We start from the raw sequence: 22,287 nt of genomic DNA, 5'->3' as shown, positions 1-22,287 counted from the left end.
CACTCACGCCCTCAGCTGCCGGTATTCAAAATGGCGCCGATAGCCTTTGCCCTTACTATTTCACAGGGGCTACCGGTGCCATTGGTCAGCCCCTGTCACATGGTAGGAGCACAAGATGACACCGGCCATCCATTGCTCCTACCATGTGACAGGGGCCGACCAATGGCACCAGTAGCCCCTGTGACATAGTAAGGTCAAAGGCTATCGGCGCCATTTTGAATACCGGCAGCCGAGGGCGTGAGTGCAGGAGATGGTTCCCAGACCCCCTGCTGGACTACCAGGGAGTTTTGGTATGTCTTGGGAGGGTTGGGAGGGTGGGGGGTTGTAGTTAATTCAATTTTAGCCAGGAAATGAATAAGAATGCATGAACATATCGGGGGGCCCCCCTTGCCGAATGCAACGTATCTGCCTCCCGACGAATACGAATGCCGAATGCAACGTATGGTATCCCTCTGCACATCCCTAGTAATAGACAATATCCATAGAGGTTTTGATAGGAGCTCTGACTCTACAATTGATTTTTTATCTTTTTTTATTTTTTTTAAATTCTATCAGCTGCCTTTGACACGGTAGACCACAATATTCTGCTTCAATGATTGCGGTTTATTGGTGTCAAGGGCAAACTGCTTAGTTGATTTACTCCTTATTTACAGGGAAGATTACAGAGAAATGATTTTTTAAGCATCCTGGGTCTACTACATTCTGGAGTTCCCAGTGTTCAATTTTATCTCCTATTCTGTTCAACACATACTTTATATGCAACCTCTCTGTCCAATGTTTGCAAGGCAGGTCTTAATTATATGATGTATGCATACGACATCCAAATTTATTGTGAACTAGGTTCTAATCAGCAAGAGGATTTTGGGAAACCTAATGCTGGGTTACAAAAGGTTGAAAATTGGCTGGGAAGTAATAAACTATGTATGAATCATACAAAGACCAAACTACTATGGCTTCAACGATCATCTTTGGCCTTCTCTAGCTTGCAAATATTTTTGCATGGCTCAGACCTATTGCCAAGGAAGGAGGTTAAAGTTGTAGGCGTTGTACTGGACTTCCACTTACAGTTGCACTCTCATGTCAATAATAATATTGTCAGGGTTTGCTTTTTCCATTTATGGAATATACAAAATCTCCATCCCTATTTAGAAAAGGAAGATATTACTACTGTAGTTCATGCATTCATCACAACAACTTGTTTAGATTACTGCATACTAAAGAACCAGCTGAGAAGGCTCTAGCTGATACAAAACAGAGCTGCACGCCTTAAGCTGGAGTAGGTCCTTTTGACCATAATTTCTCTGTGCTCTGATCCCTCCATTTGATTACCAGTGGCCTAGAAAGTGGAGTTTAAATTAGTATATATGGTTTTTAAAGTTTTCAGTGGTTTGGCCCCTTCATATTTTGCTGTCTGCCTACAAACATATAAGCCACTTACCAGTGGTTGCTACTGGCTATTCCTGGGAGGGGGGTTAAATGCTTAGAAATTTGTAATAAAGCATTTTCATACAGAGGTCCCCAATGTTGGAATACTATCCCCCCCCCCCCCCCAGAACTTAAATCTATGTAAAAATAATTCACTTTTGCAAACTTTGCAAGGCAGGGTAGTTTGATCCTGCTTTTAACCGATTTGCATATGTTTCGATTAAGCTTTTTTATGCTGCATTTTACTGTACTCTGTAAAATTTTAAGGTTGTATGCTGCTCTGCAGCCTAGCAAGATGGGCAGTTTATAAATCTGATAATAATAATAGTAATCATAATAACAAGGAGGATCTTAAAGCCACAGGGAAAAAGTAAAGTAGCAAGCTGAAGTAATACATTGGTAATTTTAGCATGGAAATAACATCCCTTGTTTATTCAGTAGGTTTAATTTTTCCTACTTGTGACAGTATTCTACTTACATACATACATTACAGTTACATAGCTATGTTAATAATCTTCAGAAACCATCTCTGGTTATCTAGCAGGACATCTAAGCTTGTGTATCACTTGTTAAAAGGAAGTACAGACAATAGGTTTATTAGTATACCAGATCTGGGTTTGGGGGTAGTGGTTGGCCCAGCAGTTTTCTTCTGTTCTTTTGGGATTACTGCTCAGTCAAATCTGACCTTTATTGGGTTTCAGTGCCATGAACCTTCCTTGGCGATGACTTTGGGTTTCCCCCTTACTTTATATCCTCTCCCAGCTCGCTCAGCCCAGTTATAATAATGACAGTTCATGGCTGGTGGACACAGATTGCGACTTCCTCCAGAACTCTGTAATATGAACCCTGAATCTGACTAGAGGTATTGCCATTGAGTGACGGTTAGGGGTGCCCTTTCTGCAAGGGCTGTGAACGCTGCCTCTGCAGAATCCCAGGCTATCAGATGTATTGTGATGCAAGTTTTCAGGATGTATTCCTCAGGGAATCAGCTATTTTTCACATAGCTAATGGCAATGGCATATGTTTTCTGTCTGTCTCTCATTAGCAATCTCCAGGGGCAGATTGGGCTATCGGGGGGATCGGGCTTCACCCAGTGGGCCAGTCGCTCCCACCATGTGCTTTTTTTTTTTTTAAATAGCTTTCTGGCCAAAGAAAAGAAGAGGGGCTCCCTGCGGCCCAAAGAGAAACTTACAGGGCCGCAGCAGAGCCCATCCTGCTGCAGCCGGAAGATAGCCATGTGGGGGTTGCACAGCTCAACTCCCCCAACCTTGCAGAAGCAGTGCAGTAGCAGGGGCCTCCTTCTATCTCCCTTCAGGCAGTGAGGAGCATCCAACAGCGGCCAAAGACAAGGCCCAGAAGAAAGGGGGAGGCCTGAAAGCTGTATGTGTGTATAAGAACATAAGAACATAAGAAATTGCCATGCTGGGTCAGACCAAGGGTCCATCAAGCCCAGCATCCTGTTTCCAACAGAGGCCAAAACCAGGCCACAAGAACCTGGCAATTACCCAAACACTAAGAAGAACCCATGCCACTGATGCAACTAATAGCAGTGGCTATTCCCTAAGTATAATTGATTAATAGCCATTAATGGACTATGCTTGTGTATGTGAGAGAGAGGGAGCCTATGTGAGTGTATGAGACAGCCTGCATGTATATTCGAGAGTGGTGTAGCCAGAACAGATTTTTTGGGTGGGCACAAGGTTAACATGGGTGGGCTGTAGGCATGCGGGTCTGAGACCTACTAGTTGTATTCTTATTGATAAATAATGCCATATACTAGAGATGTGCTTCGTTTAAAGATATTGGGTTGGGCTTTGGATTGGGTGCTCCGTGAAAAATTTCGTTTTCGCATTGGTTCGGAGGTTTTTTCGGCAATTTTCAGTGAAGTGCGTTAGTGTGCACTAATGGGCCTTACTGCACATTAACAACCAGTTAGTGTGCACTATCTCAGCATATCGTTGACATTGTCTAATTCGTGAAAAACAAATGCACATCCCTACCATATTCTGCAACCTACAAAGGCTTTCTAAGTAGTTTTTAATAACCATTATGCATCAAGCATGAAACTTAAAATTTTACCTCAATTATTTCAAGCACTTACCAGCATTAAAAATTCCTTATTAATCTGTTTTAATTTATTTTATATTTATTGCAGTTTATAAATGCACACGTATATCATGTAAAAAGCAAAAAAAACAATCAGATCCAATCAATCATGTAATAAAATAAAAATCAATGTATTATTTCATGAATCCTCTGCAGAAAGCCAGAAATCATCATAACTACAATAAAACAGCATTAATCATCAGAACAGGTGCAGAGCAGAGCTAGGATTATTCACAGTACAACCAACATGAAAAAAAAATATTCAAATTCTTCTGTCATCTCAGCAAAAAATATCCCTCCACTGCTATTTTATGAAGTAACACAAACTCCTGCAAAGAAAGAGACATCTAGAACTTTCCATACCATAGAGTCACAGCACTGAGTCAAGAATCAAACAGCAACCTGCTGTTTTTTGTAAAAAAGCAGCAATGGAAATACTATACCAGGCCCTAGGGCATTATTACACCACCTATTGGGGTAACAGTTTCTCCTACAGAGAAACTACAAGTTAACAGAAATACTGCACCTCAGTCACAAACAGGCAAAAGAGAGACTGATCCTTACCTAATATAGAAATAAGGGACTATAAATTAGAAACAGAAACATGTGGACAAAACCAAAATAAAAAGCTTGAGAAACCAGACTCTGAACAGTGGAATACTGAAGAAAGAGCAAAATACAAAAATATAAGAAATGCATATTCCCAAAGATGGCATATTCCAATTGTTAAAATCTCCAATACATATATATTTTTTTACCTTTGTTTTTTGATCTTTGTATTTTTCTAATCAGTTGGTCCCAGTCTCTTTTTTTCCCATTTTTTCCTTCTTGGTCATTTCCTAATTCCTTTTCAGCGTTTTTCTCATTGTTTCTTCTCCCCTTCACTGTCTCACACACAAACACACACAGAGGATCATGCTTTCTCTCAAAGACACCCTCACACATGTAAACTTTCACTCTCATATGTTCTCCCCTCCCCCCATATATACACACAAACTCATTTCTCTACACACACAAGCTCTCACTCTCACATGCTCTCTCACAAACACTAACGCTCACTCTCTCACACCCTCTCCCAGGCTCCCATTCTTATAAGCACAGACACACACTTAGGTTTCCATTCTTATACATACACATATGCACACCCAGGTGTGCATTCTTATACACACAGAAACACACCTATGCTCCCATTCTTATACACAGACTGATACACACTCAGGCTTCTCACCTACAAACACCCACTCAGGTTCCCATTCTCCCACACACACCCACTATGGTTCCTATTCTAATCCACACACATACCCAGGCTCCCATTCTCACCCACCCACATCCACACACCTACACCCAGGCTACCATTCTCATCCACATACATACATTCAGGCTCCTAATCTCATCCACATTCACACTTTCAGGCTCCCATTCTCACCCATCCACATATAGGGCCTTTTCATTAGGCACATCCAAACTCCTACCTCCGCCACTGTGTGGATGGGATCCCGTGATGGCATTGTTGCTCCGGTCCTCCTCTTTGCCTTCGCGGGGATGGGATCCCATGATGATGTTGTTTCTGAGGCCCTCCTCTTCGCCATCATGGGGATGGAATCCCTTGACAGCCTTATTTCTGAGGCTCTCTTCTTCACCATCGCAGGGATGGGATCCTGCGATGGTCTTGCTTCTGAGGCCCTCCTCTTCGCCGTTGTGGGGATGGGATCCTGCAATGGCCTTGCTTCTGAGGCCCTCCTCTTCGCCATTGTGGGGATGGGATCCTGTGACAGCATTACTCCAACAGAAGGCCCTGGTTGGATGGGCCATGGCCCACCCAGGCCCACCTGTGGCTACACCACTGGTATGAGAGAGTCTGCATGTGTGCATGAGAAAGCAAGAGAGCCTGCATGTCTATGTCAGAGCCTGAGTGTATATGAGAGTGACAGAGCCTACATGTGTTTGTGTGAGAGATCTTGCATGTGTATAAGAGAGCAAGAGAGCCTGCATATATTTGAGAGACTGCATATGACAGCAAGAGAGTCTGTGTATGTTTGAGAGTCTGCACATATATATGAGAGAGCGAGAGAGACTGCATGTGTCTGTGAGAGGCTGTAAGTATGTGAGAACGAGAGACTGTGTGGCTGTGTCAGAGTGAGAGAATCTGTGTATGTGATGCATATATATGTGTGAGAGAGAGCCTGGGTGTGACAGTATGTGTGTGTGTGTATGAGGGGGGAGAGAGGATAAAGATTGTGAGGCCCCCTCCCTCAATCCACATCAATCTGTGGATGATTTGAAATCAAAATATTTATTTATTTAGCTATTTATACACCATTGTTCTAAATCATAATCATGACGGCTTGCAAGATAAATATACATAAAATAATAGAAATAATACATCAGTATCTAAAACAATAAAATAAGGCAAAATAGCATTTAAATATATTCTTGAAGTAAACTCTACTTCACATCATTCAAGGTTATAGGCTATCGAATTATTCTTGTCTCAACTGGTTCCAGCTCCATATTGTACTCCATATATTTATAGTATCACATGCCATTTCAAAGAGCCATGTTTTCAGATTTTTTTTAAAACTCTTAAAATCTCTTTGTACTCGGAGTCTTCAGGCATCATATTCCACAGTTTAGGTTCAGCTATTGATAAGGTCCTATCCCTAACTTCGCTCAAGTGGGCACTTTGAATAGATGGAATATTTAATAAAAGACTCCAGGTATGGAGAGCTGGAGATTTTTAATCCTATTATTTTAAATTTTGGGGTATTTCATGTGTTTGCTGTTTGAAATATTTGGTGTTTGGGAAATAATAGAAAACATTTGAGTCATTTTAATTATTGGTTGGTCGTTGGCAGCTGCCTGCTTAACATGTTTATTCTTTTTATTAGTATTGTTTTAATATTATGAATATTTTATATTTCTTGACTTTATAGCTTAATGTTTTATAAGAAATTATGATGATTTCCGTTGTTGCACTGCAAATACATTCAGGTTTGCTGTGGTTTCCAGAGCATTGTCTGAATGAGAGTGAGTGAGCCAGTGAACATATGTGTGAGTGAGAGAGAATGAGTGAGCCAGTGAGCATGTGTGAGCAAGAGGACTATTTAAACCAGTGACTATGTTTGTATGTGTGAGCAAGAGTGACTCAGCGAAAATATGTGTGAGCCAAAGTTTATGAACCAGTCAGCTTCTGTGTGAGAGAATAAAAGGGAATTTATGTAAGAATGAACATGTATGTTATTTATTTATTTATTTGTTTTTATATACCGGTGTTCGATTTGCATATCACATTGGTTTACATATAACTTAATGGTGCAGGAAGTCAAGCATTTCCTTTTGTTTGGTACAGGGAACGACTAGAAACAGTAACATGAGGAGTAACAGTAACATGATTAAGAACGATGATAATAATAGTAATAAACAATAAATAACATTTGTAATAGTAATAAACAATAAATAACATGTATCTGTAACAGTAACATGGCAATATGTTATATATACATATATGGTGTATCTGTGACAGTATTATTATGTTACATAGATCGTGAGGGGTGGATATTATGTGTTAAGGAGAATATCATGGCTATTGACTTGACGTGGGATAAACACTGCGGATCCATAAAGTCAAGAGGCCGCCAATGAAGAGTGGGTGACTCGCCAGAATGATGGCTATTGACACAATACCCTTATTAAATAAACATACACATGCTTACTGTGACTCCTACATCGCTCTAAGCTTCAACAGCAAGAGGTAATGGAAAAAAGGATTTGCACTCATAAAGAGGGGAGTAGCTGGCTTGTTACGGCGGTTACTACCCCAAACCAAATATGCCTGATACTTCACTTTCAATGCATATACAGCATAGCTCTCTGCTTCAATGACAGGGGAGAAGAATAACTGATACTTCACACATCCAGCAGAGCTCTCTGCTACAACGGCAAAGGAGAAGAAAAAGGGTTCGCACTCAAAACGCGGGGAGTAGCTGGCTTGTTACGGCAGTTACTACCCCAAACCAAATGTGCCTGATACTTCACTTTCCATGCATATCCAGCATGGTTCTCTGCTGCATCGGCATGGGAGAAAGACTGATACATCACGCATTTCCAGCATAGCTCTCTGCTTCAACGGCAGGGGGAAAAAAAAAACCAAAAACAAAAAACTGATGCTTCACGCATATCCTGCATAGCTTCAACGACAGGGGTGAAGAAAAAAAAAAGGATTCGCAATCACAAAGCGAGGAGTAGCTGGCTTGTTACGGCGGTTACTACCCCAACCAAATGTGCCTGATACTTCACTTTCAAGGCATATCCAGCATGGCTCTCTGCTTCTACAGCAGGGGAGAAGAAAAAAAAAACCAACAAGAGCTGTACAACATAGTCTAGGTAAAACAAATAAGCATGGGTGTAGCTTGCTTATCGCAGCGGTTACTGCCCCTACTACCCCTAACTAATCAAGCTAGATATTTCACTTGCATGCAGCTCCATCACTGCTCTCTACATTAATGGTGGGGGTGGAAGGGGAATAGAACAAGGAGCTAAGAGTAACAGATAAGAATGAGAGAAAAAATGTGTGAGGCTTAGATATAGCTTAATGGCTATTGAATGGATAGACATTTATTTACAGGTGTGGTAGTTGTAGGTGGTGTTAGAATGTGTATATATATGAAAGAGAGGAGAAGTTTTTTGCACATTTGTTATCCATGACTAATTCATGACAATCTCAGGGTCTAAGGTTCTCAGATATGGAGAGCAGGGTTTGGCAGTAGGAAGAGGACAGCGACGGGGCAGTAACTCAGACTCTATCTGCCTCCTCTGCTGCATGGTGCTCGATTGTCGTGTTTTCCACTGCATTGTCCTGGTTGGTTCAAAGCACGGGCAATTCCAGCTCTAAGCAGCAGAGGAGAGAAGGACAAGTGCTGAGGTAGTGCACCCCTGCTGTCTTCCTCCTACCACCAAACCCAGATCCGCGTGGAGTGAGGAGATGAGAGGTGTCTCATTTATTATTGCCTGCTGCTTCTGCTGCTGTTTATACTTCCACCTGATCCTTGGTCTACCCGTGCCAGTTGTATGGGAAATACAGAATTCTATGGCAGGGGCCAGATTTTGCACTCTTGTCACGGCCGCAGAATTGTGGGATACTATGGATCCTGGATATGGTCTTTCTTCTCGAAGTCCTGACATTGTCTGCCTTTCCTGTGGCCGCAGGAGGGATGAAATGTTTTCCATCTGCTGCCTGTACAGATATATTACTCTGCATGCCTGATCTGGGCCTGGGCAGTGGGGCTGTGTCCCCTTTGTGATGTCATGTGCAGTAGACTTTAAACAGAGGTCGACTGCTGGGAGAGAGGACAGCTGTTCCATCTGCCATGGCTGCAGAGGGGGGTGGGACATTTTTCATATTACCCTATATGCTTGCCCTGCCTGATTCCTGCTCAGACCTGGGCCTCGCTGGTGGCTCCAGGTCCTTTATGATGTCAGATTTTAAACTGAGGTCTGCTGATGGGGTTAGGTCGTACTCTGAATTGGTAACATAAAAAGGGTTGCCCCTATGGGGGAGCTCCTTTGGGGACGACCTGGGGGAGCCAGGATTGTTACTCGAAACGTGATGGGGTGCATTGCCTGTTTCTGAAGGAATAGTTTAGGTTTGTTGGGGCTTTGATACTTCAGTATACTGTACTTTGGCATTTTGATGGACAGGCGTGGGATGAAGTTTTGTGGGTTTATTTGGAAAGACTGTTTAGTTTTTAGTTTTGTATTACAGGGTTGTTCTAGCCTTCAGTGAGAGTAGGGACTGGGCCTAGTCTGTAAATTAGAGGCTATTTTGTATTATTATTTTTATCTGTAATGTAAACTGTTTGGAGGTCACGTTTGGGAAGTAAGGCAGTATAAAAATGAGAAAATATAATGTTATATAAAAACATCCTAGCAGGTTTCCATTTGAATAGGATCAGCAAGAAGATATCCTTTAGCCCTATATTTGTGTCCTTAGCATGGGAATTATGTTTTACTGAAATACACAGTAGCTTAGCCTCTTTTTAATAATTATTTTCCTTTTGAAATTACACAGTTAACATTTTGTCTGCTTTCTATCTGACCCTCTTCAGAGGCTGCCTCTGTCTGGCATGTGTGTGTATGTGCATGGGGGGCGGGGAGAGCAGGGTTTACCAAAAACTTGGAAACAAAGATACCTTGTCTTGAAAGTAAAGCTGAAGGGAGGGAGGGGGAGGCAGGAAACCCTAAGTCACAGGGGGATCCCGCTTAGTCAGCTCCGTCCCCATCTCTGGCTCTCAGAATGAAACCTGACAGCTTGTTTGCGATGTGTTGTGTTTTTTGTTTTTTTTTTAATGCTCCTAATGTGGGCAGGTCCAGGGCTTTTTCTTCCTCCTGAGAGGGTAGCACTTAGGAGAGCAGGTCACAGATTGCATGTGCTTGGTCTGAGAGTGTACCTTTGCAGAATAGGTGCAGTGGGCACAGGGTGATAATCAGAGGGAAGGCAGAGATTTCTCAGGGAACAAGGATATACTCTTCTTTAATCTGAAGCTTTTGCACACTGAGGAAGAACAAATTGGCAGTGTTACAAGATGTGTATTGCGCCTCTGTAATAGCCACACTCATGTAAATGGTATTCATCTATGTATATTTTCCCCATTGTGTTGCAGCTTGAAGCTGCTGGAGAGGATAGTGGACCCTTGGGCTGACCTACCGAGGGTGACAGGGTAGGCCGGGAGGCGGAGACTCAGCCTGGCAAGGCTTCACCCGGAGCCGGGGACCCCCCGGGAGGAGCCCGTAGGGACCCGGGTCCTTGGGACTTAGGCGCTGTTAAGGAATGTCCAGAAAGGCTGAGGCGGAGAGCAGGCCAGAGGCATATCAGCAGCAGAGGAAGAGCGGGTCGAAGGGCTGGAGCAGCAGGGATGCTGGAACCAGGGCAGGCAGAGTGAGATAAGAGATCGTGATACCTGGGTAGGCTTGAGAGCCGACGGAGCTGAGCAGAAGGTCGGGTGGAGGCAGGGCAGATCGGAGGCTGCAGCGGGGTCAGAAGCAAACCGGAGTCTGAGGCAGGCTGCAAGCTGTAGCAGAGTCAGAAGCAAACCGGAGTCAGAGGTAGGCAGCAGGCTGTAGCGGAGTCAGAAGCAAACCAGAGTCAGAGGCAGGCAGCGGGCTGAAGCGGAGTCAGAAGCAAACCGGAGTCAGAGGCAGGCAGCGGGCTGAAGCGGAGTCAGAAGCAAACCAGAGTCAGAGGCAGGCAGCGGGCTGAAGCGGAGTCAGAAGCAAACCGGAGTCAGAGGCAGGCAGCTGGAGGTCAACAGGAATGCAACTGGAAGCAACTAAGAAGTTGGGAACCTCATTGCAAGGCATTTAGGGAACGTCTGAGCACCGGTTATATCGGGAGCCGGGCGTGACATCAGCTGCAAGGGCGGGGCCGAGCTTCTAGGAGCTGGACACACAAGAAGGACGTCCTCGCACACGCGCGAGACCGGAGAGGTGCAGGCCCGCAATGGCGACCGCCACGTGGCAAGAGAGAGACCACCGGGGCCCAGACTGGGCGGAATCCGGTGACTACTGGAGCGGAGGTAGGCGGGCCTGAGCCCTATCAGGAGAGGGGCGGTCGGGACCGCAACACATTGTGTTGGTATTATATTTGTTTACATCGATCCCTGTAACACTAGCAATGGCAAACAAGCTGCAGGCACTTTGAAAGCTAGTCTTAAATTGCCTTTGCTTTTTGTTGTATTACATCTTCTATTGGTCTTCATCCTAGGTCTCTTTTCATTTTCATACTTTTCTGGCCACAATATATTTTACTTGTTATTATCACACATGTTGGCTATTAATTATATGCACAATTTTGTGGATACAGTGGGCAGAAAAATAGATGGCATGAAACTAGTTGGTACTTGATAATAGGGGTATGCATTTAAGTTAATTTTGTAGGACACCTCCATTTGGTTCATTAGTTTAAAGAAATTTTATTTTGTTTTATTCATTTGATTATCATTAAAGTCTATTGGGAATGTACTACAGCCTATTTTGGGCTCCAAAATTGGGGTTTTATCATCAATTCTATTAAAATAGGTGGGTAGACATCATCAGAAAGATGAATGCATGGCCACATATCAAGTCTATGTCAACATGGCACCAAAAGAAGCATGAATAGCCTATGGCACAATAAAGGAGCAAAAGTGTACCTGTAGTGGCAGGAGTTCTCCAAAGTATGGCAGCAAGATAGAGTGGCAGAAAGACCCCCAATATGTTGTCTGAGTTTAAAGCAGCAAGGAAGAGTGGCATGAGGGATGCCTGGCTTCCTGTTGAAGCACTTGCCACTTGTCAGATTGAATACAAGAGAATGATCTGCCATCAATATGACTTTTGTTACACAAGTTTTTATTATATTCCCTCCTTCAAATTGATCTTGCTGCTAGGTGGAATTAGAGGTTTCTTATGAAATTTACTTTCCAATTTAAATTTTTGTCAATCAGAACATGTAAATGGTTTCTAATCAGTATGGCTTTCCTGGTAATTTGTGAGGTTTGCTATATTAAGAAAGCTTTTCCCCGTATTCTGTAGCTGAATACTGCTTCATCCCTTTGTTGATTTTCTGGTGCATTAGTTCTCTCTTCCTGTTGAAACCTTTACCACATTCAGAACATGCAAAAGGTCTCTCCAATCTGTCTTGTCTTTTTTCTGTCTTTCTAATTGAGGGTTTTTGGGGACATCACACCCCAGTATAACCATGAAAGAAGAAGGGTGGGAGAACTAGGCTGGGATCCTAGAGATGTACAACAAAACTGTAAGGTAGAGAAACAGAAAAGAGATGGGATGGGAAGAGAAACTTGTATTTTGGTTTTCTTTTCTCAATTTCTTTTTCCTGAAGAAAAAACACTCCTTATATCCAATAAACAAACAGGGTGGGAGAACTAGGTTGGGATTGTAAAGGAATACAGGAAAATGAAGAACAATATAAGAGCTATATTTTTTTCTTTTTTCACATTTTTTTTCTGGGTACAAAGAAACAAACAGGGTGGACAAACTAGGCTGAGATCGAAACAGCAAACAAAGGAGGAAACAAAACGCTCATGTTGGTACATAATAAGCATAACAGATAGGCAAAACAGTAGCAACAAGACTTCTAAGGTGATATCTCAGGGGGAAAGGCTCCTGGCTCCTCTGTCCCATGTTGGGATTTTACAAGTAGCTCGGCTATGAAGCAAGAGCCTCTGTTTGTCTTTCTATTTCCTCCGAATGCATACTTCTGATTGCAGGGCTGCCAGCTGCATTCCTCTCTTCTTGACTCCTGGCTCCAACTCCTGGCGGGACTTGCCTTTTTCTACCTTAAATGGTCTCCCGGTATTCCTTTGGCTTCCTTCTCTGCTGGCTATATAATGCTGTTCTTTGGGCAGGCTAAACAGTATAGCCCTTTTCCCAACTTGTTAACACTGAGAGTGCTGGAAACTAGCTCTTGCAGAACATTTGTTATTCACAGAAGAGCACACAGGGGTTTTTGATGTATTTTTATATTCTTTCACCTTGGCTGCGGTGGCTTGCAGCCTCTGCAGGGTTGGCAACCCCTTTTTGACAGGTCCAAGATGCATCACTCAGATCCAGACACTGTTTGGTCCACATTGTAAGGCTCCAATACATGATATGTTAGTGGAGGCAGGAACCTGGTTTATAGTAGCTTGCTACATGTGTTTTGGGACAGTAGTGCATATGTTGAGTTGCACTAGGAAAGTGATTAGTAGTAGTAGTAATAGTAGTAAGCTGTATATGTGGATTTTGTAGTTTTAACTAGGAGTAAGAAGAGATTTCTTGCTGCATAGAATAATGAGGTTGGGGCTGCAGAAGAAATGCAATAGAGACCTCTTTATGTCCACAGGGCAGTGAGAGCCCAAGTGTAAGGCCTAATCTTGAAGACAGTAACAGAGTAACAAAGGAGACGATGGCAGATAAAGAACTTTGGCCCATCCCGTCTGTCCTGATAGTACCTTGGGTCCCTGATCTTCCCCACTGCTTCTGTGCCATCACAAAAATCGAGGACTTAACAACCTTGGCGCACAGGAGGTGGGAGCGTTTCCAAGAGATCCCAAGCTAGCAGCCGCTGAACACCTTTGTGGTTCCTCGGTGATAAAGAAACCGTGAATATCTGTGCTGGAGACGTTGATACAGATTGAGTTTTAAGTCTCCTGGAAATCACTCCAGAGACAAAGTGGAAAGCTTGCGTGTGAAGCCCTCTGTAACTCAGTTTATTTCAAGCCACTGGTTTTTGCTCCTGGTAATACTGTTACTATTCTTGCAGAAATGTGTCTTTGGCCTGACTTCCTGGCAATGCCAGTCTTTAAAAAAAAAAAACAACCACCAAAAAAAACAACAACTTTTTATTTTCATCTCTAGTGCCGGCATCCCTAGTATCAGAATTTTGAGACCTCCTGTACCTTCCATCTTGTCTGAGGCATGTCGTTGGGTGATGGGTGGAAGGTGGATTGGCGCGCGTGTGTGTGTGTGTGTGTGTGTATGTGTGTGGGAGGCGGGGGCGAGGGCAGGCAAGGAAGTGATGAATGCTGTACTGGGCTGTCGCTAGAGAAATGTGTGCAACATGCTTCAGGGCTGGCCATGCAGGAATGTTTTCTAGCAGCATTTCCTGGCATTCATAGTTTATTGTCGGAACGTCTAGTTATGTGGTATGAATTCTTGATTTGTTTAAATGTGAGCCACAGGAATAAATGCTACAAAACCAGAGTCCCTGAAAATAAATCCTATAATACTTCAGGCCCTAAAAATAAATAGCTTGTGGTCATATGCTCAGGGTCATGCTCTGGTATAACAGGGAAGAATATGAATGAGCTGTTTCTGAGGCCTGAAACAAAAGGCTTGCTGTATTACTGTTACAGCAGACAATGGAGTAACTGCCATACCTGGGACCTTTGGAATTGTGGTCACCATGAGATTTGGTGTGGATTAGCTGGGATAGGGGGATGTGCACATCAGCTTTCTTTTCTCCACTCCTCTTGCCTCTGTTGACACACTTTCTTACATCACACACACACACACTCACTCTCTCTCTTACACAAACACACACACACACACAACTTCTCTCTCTCTTTCCCCTCTACCAGGGATGATCCCAGCATGCTCCCCTCTATCCCCAGGCCTAACCCTAGCATGCTCCATCTTCTCTTTAAAAGTCCACAAGCACTTCGTTTCGTTTTCCTCTATCTGTCCCCAGCCCCTGCCCAGCAGAATCCCCTGGGGGACGACATGGAGAGTTATTCCCCATCTCCTGGAGATCCAAATGCGGGAGGAGGGTGGAGGAAGCCAGTTTCACTGTTTCAAAATGACAAATGCTAGCTGATGAGTGGCTTTCCCCTCCCTAGGGATCTACCATTAGCTTTGACAAATGAACGCCAAATTCTTCGGTCATACCCAACACCTTCACTGGCTCCTTGTGGCCCATCAACACTCCGTGCACCAGGGGCAGAATCCCAGTTAATATCTGCATCGGTGCCTTCCTCAGCTCCTTCTGCATGGACCCCATGCCAGACATCTGTGAAGCAGCTCAGGGCTCGGAAGGGAGGGAGTGAAGAGAGGCTGGAGCACCCAGGAACTGGCTGGACTGAACATGCCAACAGCACTGGCACAAGAGACACATCAAAGAAAAGGAGGCAGGGCTGGTGAGCAGGGCCAGAGAGCCCACCAAATGCAGAAGGATGAGCAGCAGCACTGCTACCATACATAGCATCACCTACAGCCTGGCTACTGCAAGCACAACTGGAAGAGATGCCCAGAGACACACAGAAGGGTACAGCATATAGAGTTTGGGCCCTGGCAGCATTCCTTTGAAACAGCTCAGTCTCACTGAAGCTCCCTCTGGGCTGGAACCTAACTGGCCCTTTGACATCTTAAAAATGTGGCACGCTAGGCAGTTTCCTATGGTTATTCCTAAATCCAGGTCTGCAATCCTGGTGATTTCACAAGTTGGGTTTTCAGGATATCCACCATGAATATGCATGAGAGTTATTTGCATGCACTGTCTCCTCTATGTGCAAATCTATCTCATGCATACTCATGGTGGATATCCTAAAAACCAGACTGGCTATTAGGTCCCAACGACTGGAACTGAGAGACAATCTTGTCTGCCTGTCTTCTCTTTCCATTGTAATAGAAACCGAAAAGCCCATCTAGTCAGCCCAATTTACTTCCAGGTGCATGTCATAAACTCCAATTGATCTGCAGCTTCACCCTCACTTCCCTGCCACTAAGATTCTTCTGTGTTTGTCCCATACGTTCTTGAATTCCAATCATGTTTTTGCTCTGATTGCCAACTGATTTCCATTTTTCATTAAAGGATGAGCCGGTTTTGGTTTTATCCCATTGTATGAATAGACCTGTAGTTCTGGTCTCCATACCTGGGAACTTTTTATTTCTAATCAATCTGAAATGGTCACTGATTAGTAGGGGGACAGGTTGTGAAAGAGCGTGGGGTTGGAGTAGGAAAAGACCTTTGGGGGGGGCCCTCTTTTATTTGGTGGAAGGAGAGTACCATGGCTATTTTGTGTTTTTTATATGCTAAAACAAAACTAATAAAAATGAACAACATCTAATTTGTTTTTCTTTCATTTTGTTTTTGAAATGAACTGAAAACTAAGCAACTTTGTTAAAATTTCCCATTTTGTTTCAAACAAATGCACATCCCTATAATGGTTTCCCGAAGAAAGGCTTGCAGTGACCTGCCAAAGTCACTGGAGCTGCAGGCTCTCCATGTCGCTCAGAGAGACTAAGATCCCTGCCACTCATCCTCGCTTTCCTTTGCCTCCTCAGATGCCTCGTATGACACCGTAAGGAGATCAGGCTGGGGGAATAACATGAACTCGGCTTCTGCCAAAAGTAAGTTGTTTCTGCTACATACTTGGAACCAAAAAAAGGGGAACCACTCCATTTTTCATTTAAAAAATTTTTTAAAAAAGGAGCATGAGAGTAGAATGTTAGTGGGGCCTATTTCAGAAACATCAAGGACCTGGGTGCCTCTAGGGCATCCACAGGCGCAAGCTGATTAACTTAGCTGTTTCAGTGAACATTTTTGAGATGCTCAGCCCTGTAAGCAGTATTTGCCAGCAGTGGCATTACTAAAATGCCCTCACTGCAGCCCCTTTGCATATAATCAAATTTACAGTGCAGTGCTTTCTCCACTAAATGAGCTTGAAACAAGTTTGCAATTGGTAAAAATGCTCTCTTAAGTTGAATGCACTTATAACTTATTTCACAAGTTTTCTTGGAAAATTGTAATATAGCCATGCTCTGTGTCTGGGACAGTTGGCTTTGCAAGCTATTGCTAAGCACTCAGTTTCCTTGGCTGCTTGAGATCCACAGTTAGATCTGGTTTTTAGGGGACTTTGGTGCTTGAACCAAATGTAGTCAGTCTGAAAACCAAAATCCATTTGTGGCTTTTGGTGAAAGGGCCATGCTATGTATAGTTTCATTGTCCTTTCCCCTTTGCCCTGATGTGATCTCAAAAATGTCATTCCCCAACGCTGGTGCTTTAAAGGGCTGTGCCGGTGGAAAGTCACCATGCCAGAGCCCAAGGCTCAGGATGTTCCTCTAAGCAACTGGTATAATACAAAATTAAACAGAACACATTTTTACAGGGCTGGATGGACCCTTGGTCTGATCCAGTATGGCAATTTCTTATGTTCTTATACTTAGAAAATAGCCAATGTTATTACTAGCATCAGTAGCATGGGATATACTTAGTGTTTGGGTAATTGCCAGGTACTTTTAACCTGGATTAGCCACGGTTGGAAACAGGATGCTGGGCTTGATGGACCCTTGGTCTGACCCAGTATGCCAATTTCTTAAGATATTGGTGGGTACTTGTAGCCTGAAAACCTGACTAGCTGGGGGGATGGGGGTGGGGTGTAGGATCGGTTTGAGCGCCCCTGCCCTAGATTACAATGCAGAGAGAACTGGTAGGCAATCAGCAGAAGGTCGAACTCAATGGACCTCTGGTCTTCTTTCATTCTAAACTGTTTCCTGAATCTGTCTCTGTGAACCCACAGGCAGTCGAGATTTCAGGATCTCTACGAGTATGCAAGATATTAACTGCATATACAAGATTTCTAACATATGCAAATTTATCTTATTGTGGATACTGTGAAAACACAGCTATTTGTGGGGTCACCAGGACGCTTATGGGAAGCTCTCACCCAAGCCAGCTCAGTATATACCAGCAGAATAGGGCTAGCAAAGAAAGCTCAGGAAATGCGTCCTTAGCCATCGTACTGTAACTGTCCAGTTTTTTGTGATGCATAAAAAAAAAAAAAAAAGAAATATTTTTAAATGGCAGACTGTGTGGATATGTTCTAAATAGCCTAATGCTGTGAAACCCTGGCAAGGAAAACGATTTTTACCCAGTGGTTCACTTTAATTTTCAGTATAAATAAGGATGAATTAGTACATTAGAGAGAACCCAAGTGTAGGGTTTGCAATTACTCTGCCAATGGGGTGGAAGATCCTGGTGAAGACATCTTATCCAGTTCAATGCTCTGCCCTTAGCGTTATACTCTGCAAATTTTCATTCTCCCCACTTCTATGATTTTCACGCATCCTGTCTTTTAGGCCCCCCCATTGGGGGTACGGAGAACGTGAAGAAGAGCACAGTGCAGCAGCGACCCCAACCAGGTAGGGGATAGCAGAACATGTGAAGTCACGAGCGTGAACTTTCTTATTAGACTATTACACAAATAAATTATTTTTAATAGTGCATGAACTATATGTGACAGGTTTGTCTGTCTGGTGCATTCATGGCATATCTGAAATTCTGCTAAACATGGTATTGTGTTTAAGACAAGGAGACCTTTCTAAACTGTGTAAAAAAAAAATCAGACTATATAAAATATGCCGCCATCCATCTGAGGTGCCCCGGCCTCTAATGGTATGTATTTAATGTTAAACTACAATAAACAATAAAGAAGTGCAATATCAACAATCCTTGAAACAATTATACTATTGACGAACATGGTATCAAAATACAAATGTGCTATAAAGTATTGATCTGATGCCTCATGCCTTGCAATGGCTGCAGGGATTTTGTCAATTGTGTAATTGTTTCAGGATTGTTGATTTAAAATGAAAGAAACAAGTGAAAAATCCCCTTCCCCTCTGCCACTACCAAAGCCACCCACAGCATTCCCTGGACTCTCCTAGACCTTGTCCTCAATCACTTATTCCATCCACAGGTCTAAGGCATAGGAGCAATGCCCAGTCATTCTGGCCCTGCTGGGTCTTTGTCTCCACATAACACCATTTTGTTGTACTAAGATAGAAAGGTACAGAGATTCTTTCATATAACAAAATGGCATCAGTTTCAGGGCCTGCCCATGCCATTTTGAGATGGAGACCCAATAAGGCCGGTGTGACTGACTTATTGCAAAAGAGAAGACATATTTAGAAATTAAACAAAACAAAAATAAATGAAATTGTGCTTGTTTTTGTTTCCTTTGCTTTCAAATTGAAATGGAATTAAATGGGAAATTGTGTTTCAAATGAAAGCATATCCCTAGATATCATTAGCATTAGCATTCAGACTGGCCACAGAGATACAAATGTAGAATTTCATTGGGAGTCAATTCATGGTGGAAAGAATATGCAAGAGAATTTGCCCACTGTAAGGTGTGTTTTTGTTTTGTTTTTTTTTAAAACATCTCACCTTTTTGTGTAGATCCTTATCAGATTCTGGGACCTACCAGCAGTCGGCTAGCCAACCCAGGTAAGGCCAGTATAATTCATCAAGAATGTTCAAATAGCCATGTTGAATGTCTAAAAAATATGTAGAGTGTTAGAATATCTTGTTCTGTCAAAATCACCTGGCATTAGCCTTACACTTACTCACATACTCTTATACCTTATGGATTTTAAAATAAATGAAACAGCAAGGTAAATTGGCTTCCGCCCAGTTTAATTCTTCACACAGGCTAGGTGTTATCATCCTTTCAATAAGTGAGTATTCATGACCTCAGAAATATGATCTTTGCAAGATGAGACTGCTAGGGTGATTGTCATTCACAAAATTCCTTTTTTCTGGTATTATTCCTCATCATTACTGTAAGCCACCATTACTGTGGAATAATACATTGTTTTGCAGCAAGAAGAAAAATTTTCATTCCCTTTCAATATTTGCAGAAATAATTTCCAGGAATTTTCTACTAATTTTACTCTCTAAGGAAATATGGTTCTGCATTGTGTTTGTCTTACTCTTTAGTCTTCCTTTCTTGCAGGTAGTGGTCAGATCCAGCTATGGCAGTTTCTCCTTGAGTTGCTTTCAGACAGTTCCAATGCCAGCTGCATCACATGGGAGGGCACAAATGGAGAATTCAAGATGACAGACCCTGATGAGGTTGCCAGGCGCTGGGGGGAACGCAAAAGCAAGCCCAACATGAATTACGACAAGTTGAGCCGAGCTCTTCGATATTATTATGACAAAAACATTATGACCAAAGTGCATGGCAAGAGGTATGCCTATAAGTTTGACTTTCATGGTATTGCCCAAGCTCTCCAACCTCACCCAACTGAGTCTTCAATGTACAAATATCCATCAGAGCTTTCTTATATGCCTCCATATCATGCTCATCAACAGAAAGTGAACTTTGTACCATCGCATCATTCTTCAATGCCCGTCACTTCCTCAGGCTTCTTTGGAGCAGCTTCACCATATTGGAGTTCCCCTACTGGAAATATCTATCCAAACCCCAATGTGCCACGTCACCCCAACACCCATGTACCATCACACTTAGGTAGCTACTATTAGACTGATTTTATTTCCTTGAATGGTCTTTCATAGACTAGCTGGACATCCTTAGCTTCCTGAACACTTCAGATCTTTGATGGACATTGTGGCCTTTGAAAAGAACTGGATTTTGTTGGACCAAGCTTTTAATTTTCTCAAGTTTGGTATTATAGTTTCCACAATCATCAGAATTTTCAGCATAGCAATGGAGATTGCTCAGCCAATCCTGGAATACTTTGTGAGCATTTTCTTGCAATAACACAAAGTGCTCTTAACAAGACATGGATCCGGCCAGGGATCTGAGAAGAATCATCTTTTGTTGTTAGTGAAGGATAGCTGGGTATTTCTCTGTCATACCTTGGTTTGGGATGTCATTTTATGAGGACCTGGTACACTGGATGTTAACTGGAACAGGATATATTAAGAACAATAAGATTTCCAACCCAACTGGAAACAAATAAGATATGTGTCATGGGCATTGAAAATTATATTCAAGCAGGTATCTGGATTTCAGAATGGATCCAGGATTATCAAAGAACAGAACACAGCAAACCTGCTTAAGAGGGGACCTGCAAAGATTTTGCAAACACTCCTAAAAGATGATTTTTCGGCCACTATAAAAGCAACAGAACAATGCACAAATGCAAATGAAATTAAGCAAAAAATACATTTTTTCAAAAATGAGATTCTGGGCAACCTATAACATCTTTCATTGAGAATGATGTCACAATAGCCATTGCATGACTATTTTTCTAGGCCTCCTCAAATGCACTATTAATGCTGTATTGCTGTTATTATATGGGCAATATCAATATCCATCATGGAGATGTAGGCAAGGTGATGACAGCACAGATCTATAAGAATTTCTGGGTCTTGGGGAGGTCCCAGCTCCAGCTTTGCCAAAGACTCTCTGTGACACTGGGTAAACCACCTTATATCTTTGTGCCTTGCTATCTCATCTGTAATTGGGCAATAATGCAGTGTTCTCATTTTGTAACAAAACCATTTGAACCCATTTATAATTCATTTTAGTTATAAGATATCAAAGTCTTATCTCCCAACAAAATTTTTGTGTGGTATTTGTTAGTTGTCATGTTCTGCATTTGTGAGTCCTCTTTAGAATAAATCTTTTTGTTGCCAGAGAATTTTTATAAAGAGAAACCACTGCAATAATATTCCTTCGCTCTCTGCCCTTTCTGAAACTCTTATATAGTCCAGATGCTAAATCTAGGCTGCTAAGTCATCCGTCCCAAGGGTGATCGAGTACTGTGATTGTAAAGCATGATAAAATTCCTTTTTTAATTAAGGGAGCTGTACAAAATCAAACCTATTACTAATACATTTATTAGAGGCATTATCCAATCCCCTTCCTGGCTGTCTGTCTGTCGTGCTTGCTGTTCCCACCGGAAATTCACAGCTGTATGTCCGTGGAGGTAGTTATGTCTGTCTTAGCTGTCAAAGTACAGCTTTCTGCATGGGACTGGTCTTCAGCTGCCCATGAAAAGGAAAATAGACAGTATGCAAATAAATTATTTTCTTTTGTTTATGCATGCATTGTGCTTCATAGGGTTGGTTACTAGATTACTCCAGATGAGTAGTTCTCAACCCAATCCTTGTGACACACCCAGCCAGTTTGGATTTCAGGATATCCACAATGAATACGCATGAATTAGATTGGCATGCACTGCCTCTATTATATGCAAATCAATCTCATGCATATTCATTGTGGATATCTTGAAAACCTGACTGTCTGGGTGTGTTCTGAGGACTGGATTAAGAACCATTACTCTAGATCATTCAAAACAGGCTGAGTCAGGTCTAGTTTGTTTCTTTGCCTCCCCTGAATTTGTGATTCCAGTTTCTGTAACTAAAGCAAAGCTAGAAGTCAAGAGATACTGTGTGGTGGGGGCAAAACCAGGACTGGCTCAGCTTCTCCTTAATGGATCTGGAGCCATCCAGTAATTCTACACTTAAAGCAGAGC

The 22,287-nt window shown here is 42.6% G+C and overlaps 1 protein-coding gene across 4 annotated transcripts in view; it reads left to right on the top strand.

The window, feature by feature from the left end:
- FLI1 (Fli-1 proto-oncogene, ETS transcription factor) overlaps nt 1–21,480 on the top strand; it is a 150,638-nt gene extending 129,158 nt beyond the window's left edge. For all 4 annotated transcript variants that reach the window (XM_029572556.1, XM_029572555.1, XM_029572554.1 and 1 more), the window contains 4 exons: nt 16,345–16,410; nt 18,139–18,201; nt 19,241–19,288; nt 19,797–21,480. In XM_029572556.1, the coding sequence (XP_029428416.1) occupies nt 16,345–16,410; nt 18,139–18,201; nt 19,241–19,288; nt 19,797–20,326 (707 nt within the window). In that variant the 3' untranslated portion in view covers nt 20,327–21,480. The remainder of the gene's footprint in view (nt 1–16,344; nt 16,411–18,138; nt 18,202–19,240; nt 19,289–19,796) is intronic.
- The last annotated feature ends 807 nt before the right edge of the window (nt 21,481–22,287 follow it).

Source organism: Rhinatrema bivittatum, chromosome 12 (assembly GCF_901001135.1).
Source record: "Rhinatrema bivittatum chromosome 12, aRhiBiv1.1, whole genome shotgun sequence".
Lineage (NCBI taxonomy): Eukaryota > Metazoa > Chordata > Amphibia > Gymnophiona > Rhinatrematidae > Rhinatrema > Rhinatrema bivittatum.
The sequence above is the reverse complement of the archived record's forward strand: the minus strand, read 5'-3'. Positions and strand labels throughout refer to the sequence as shown.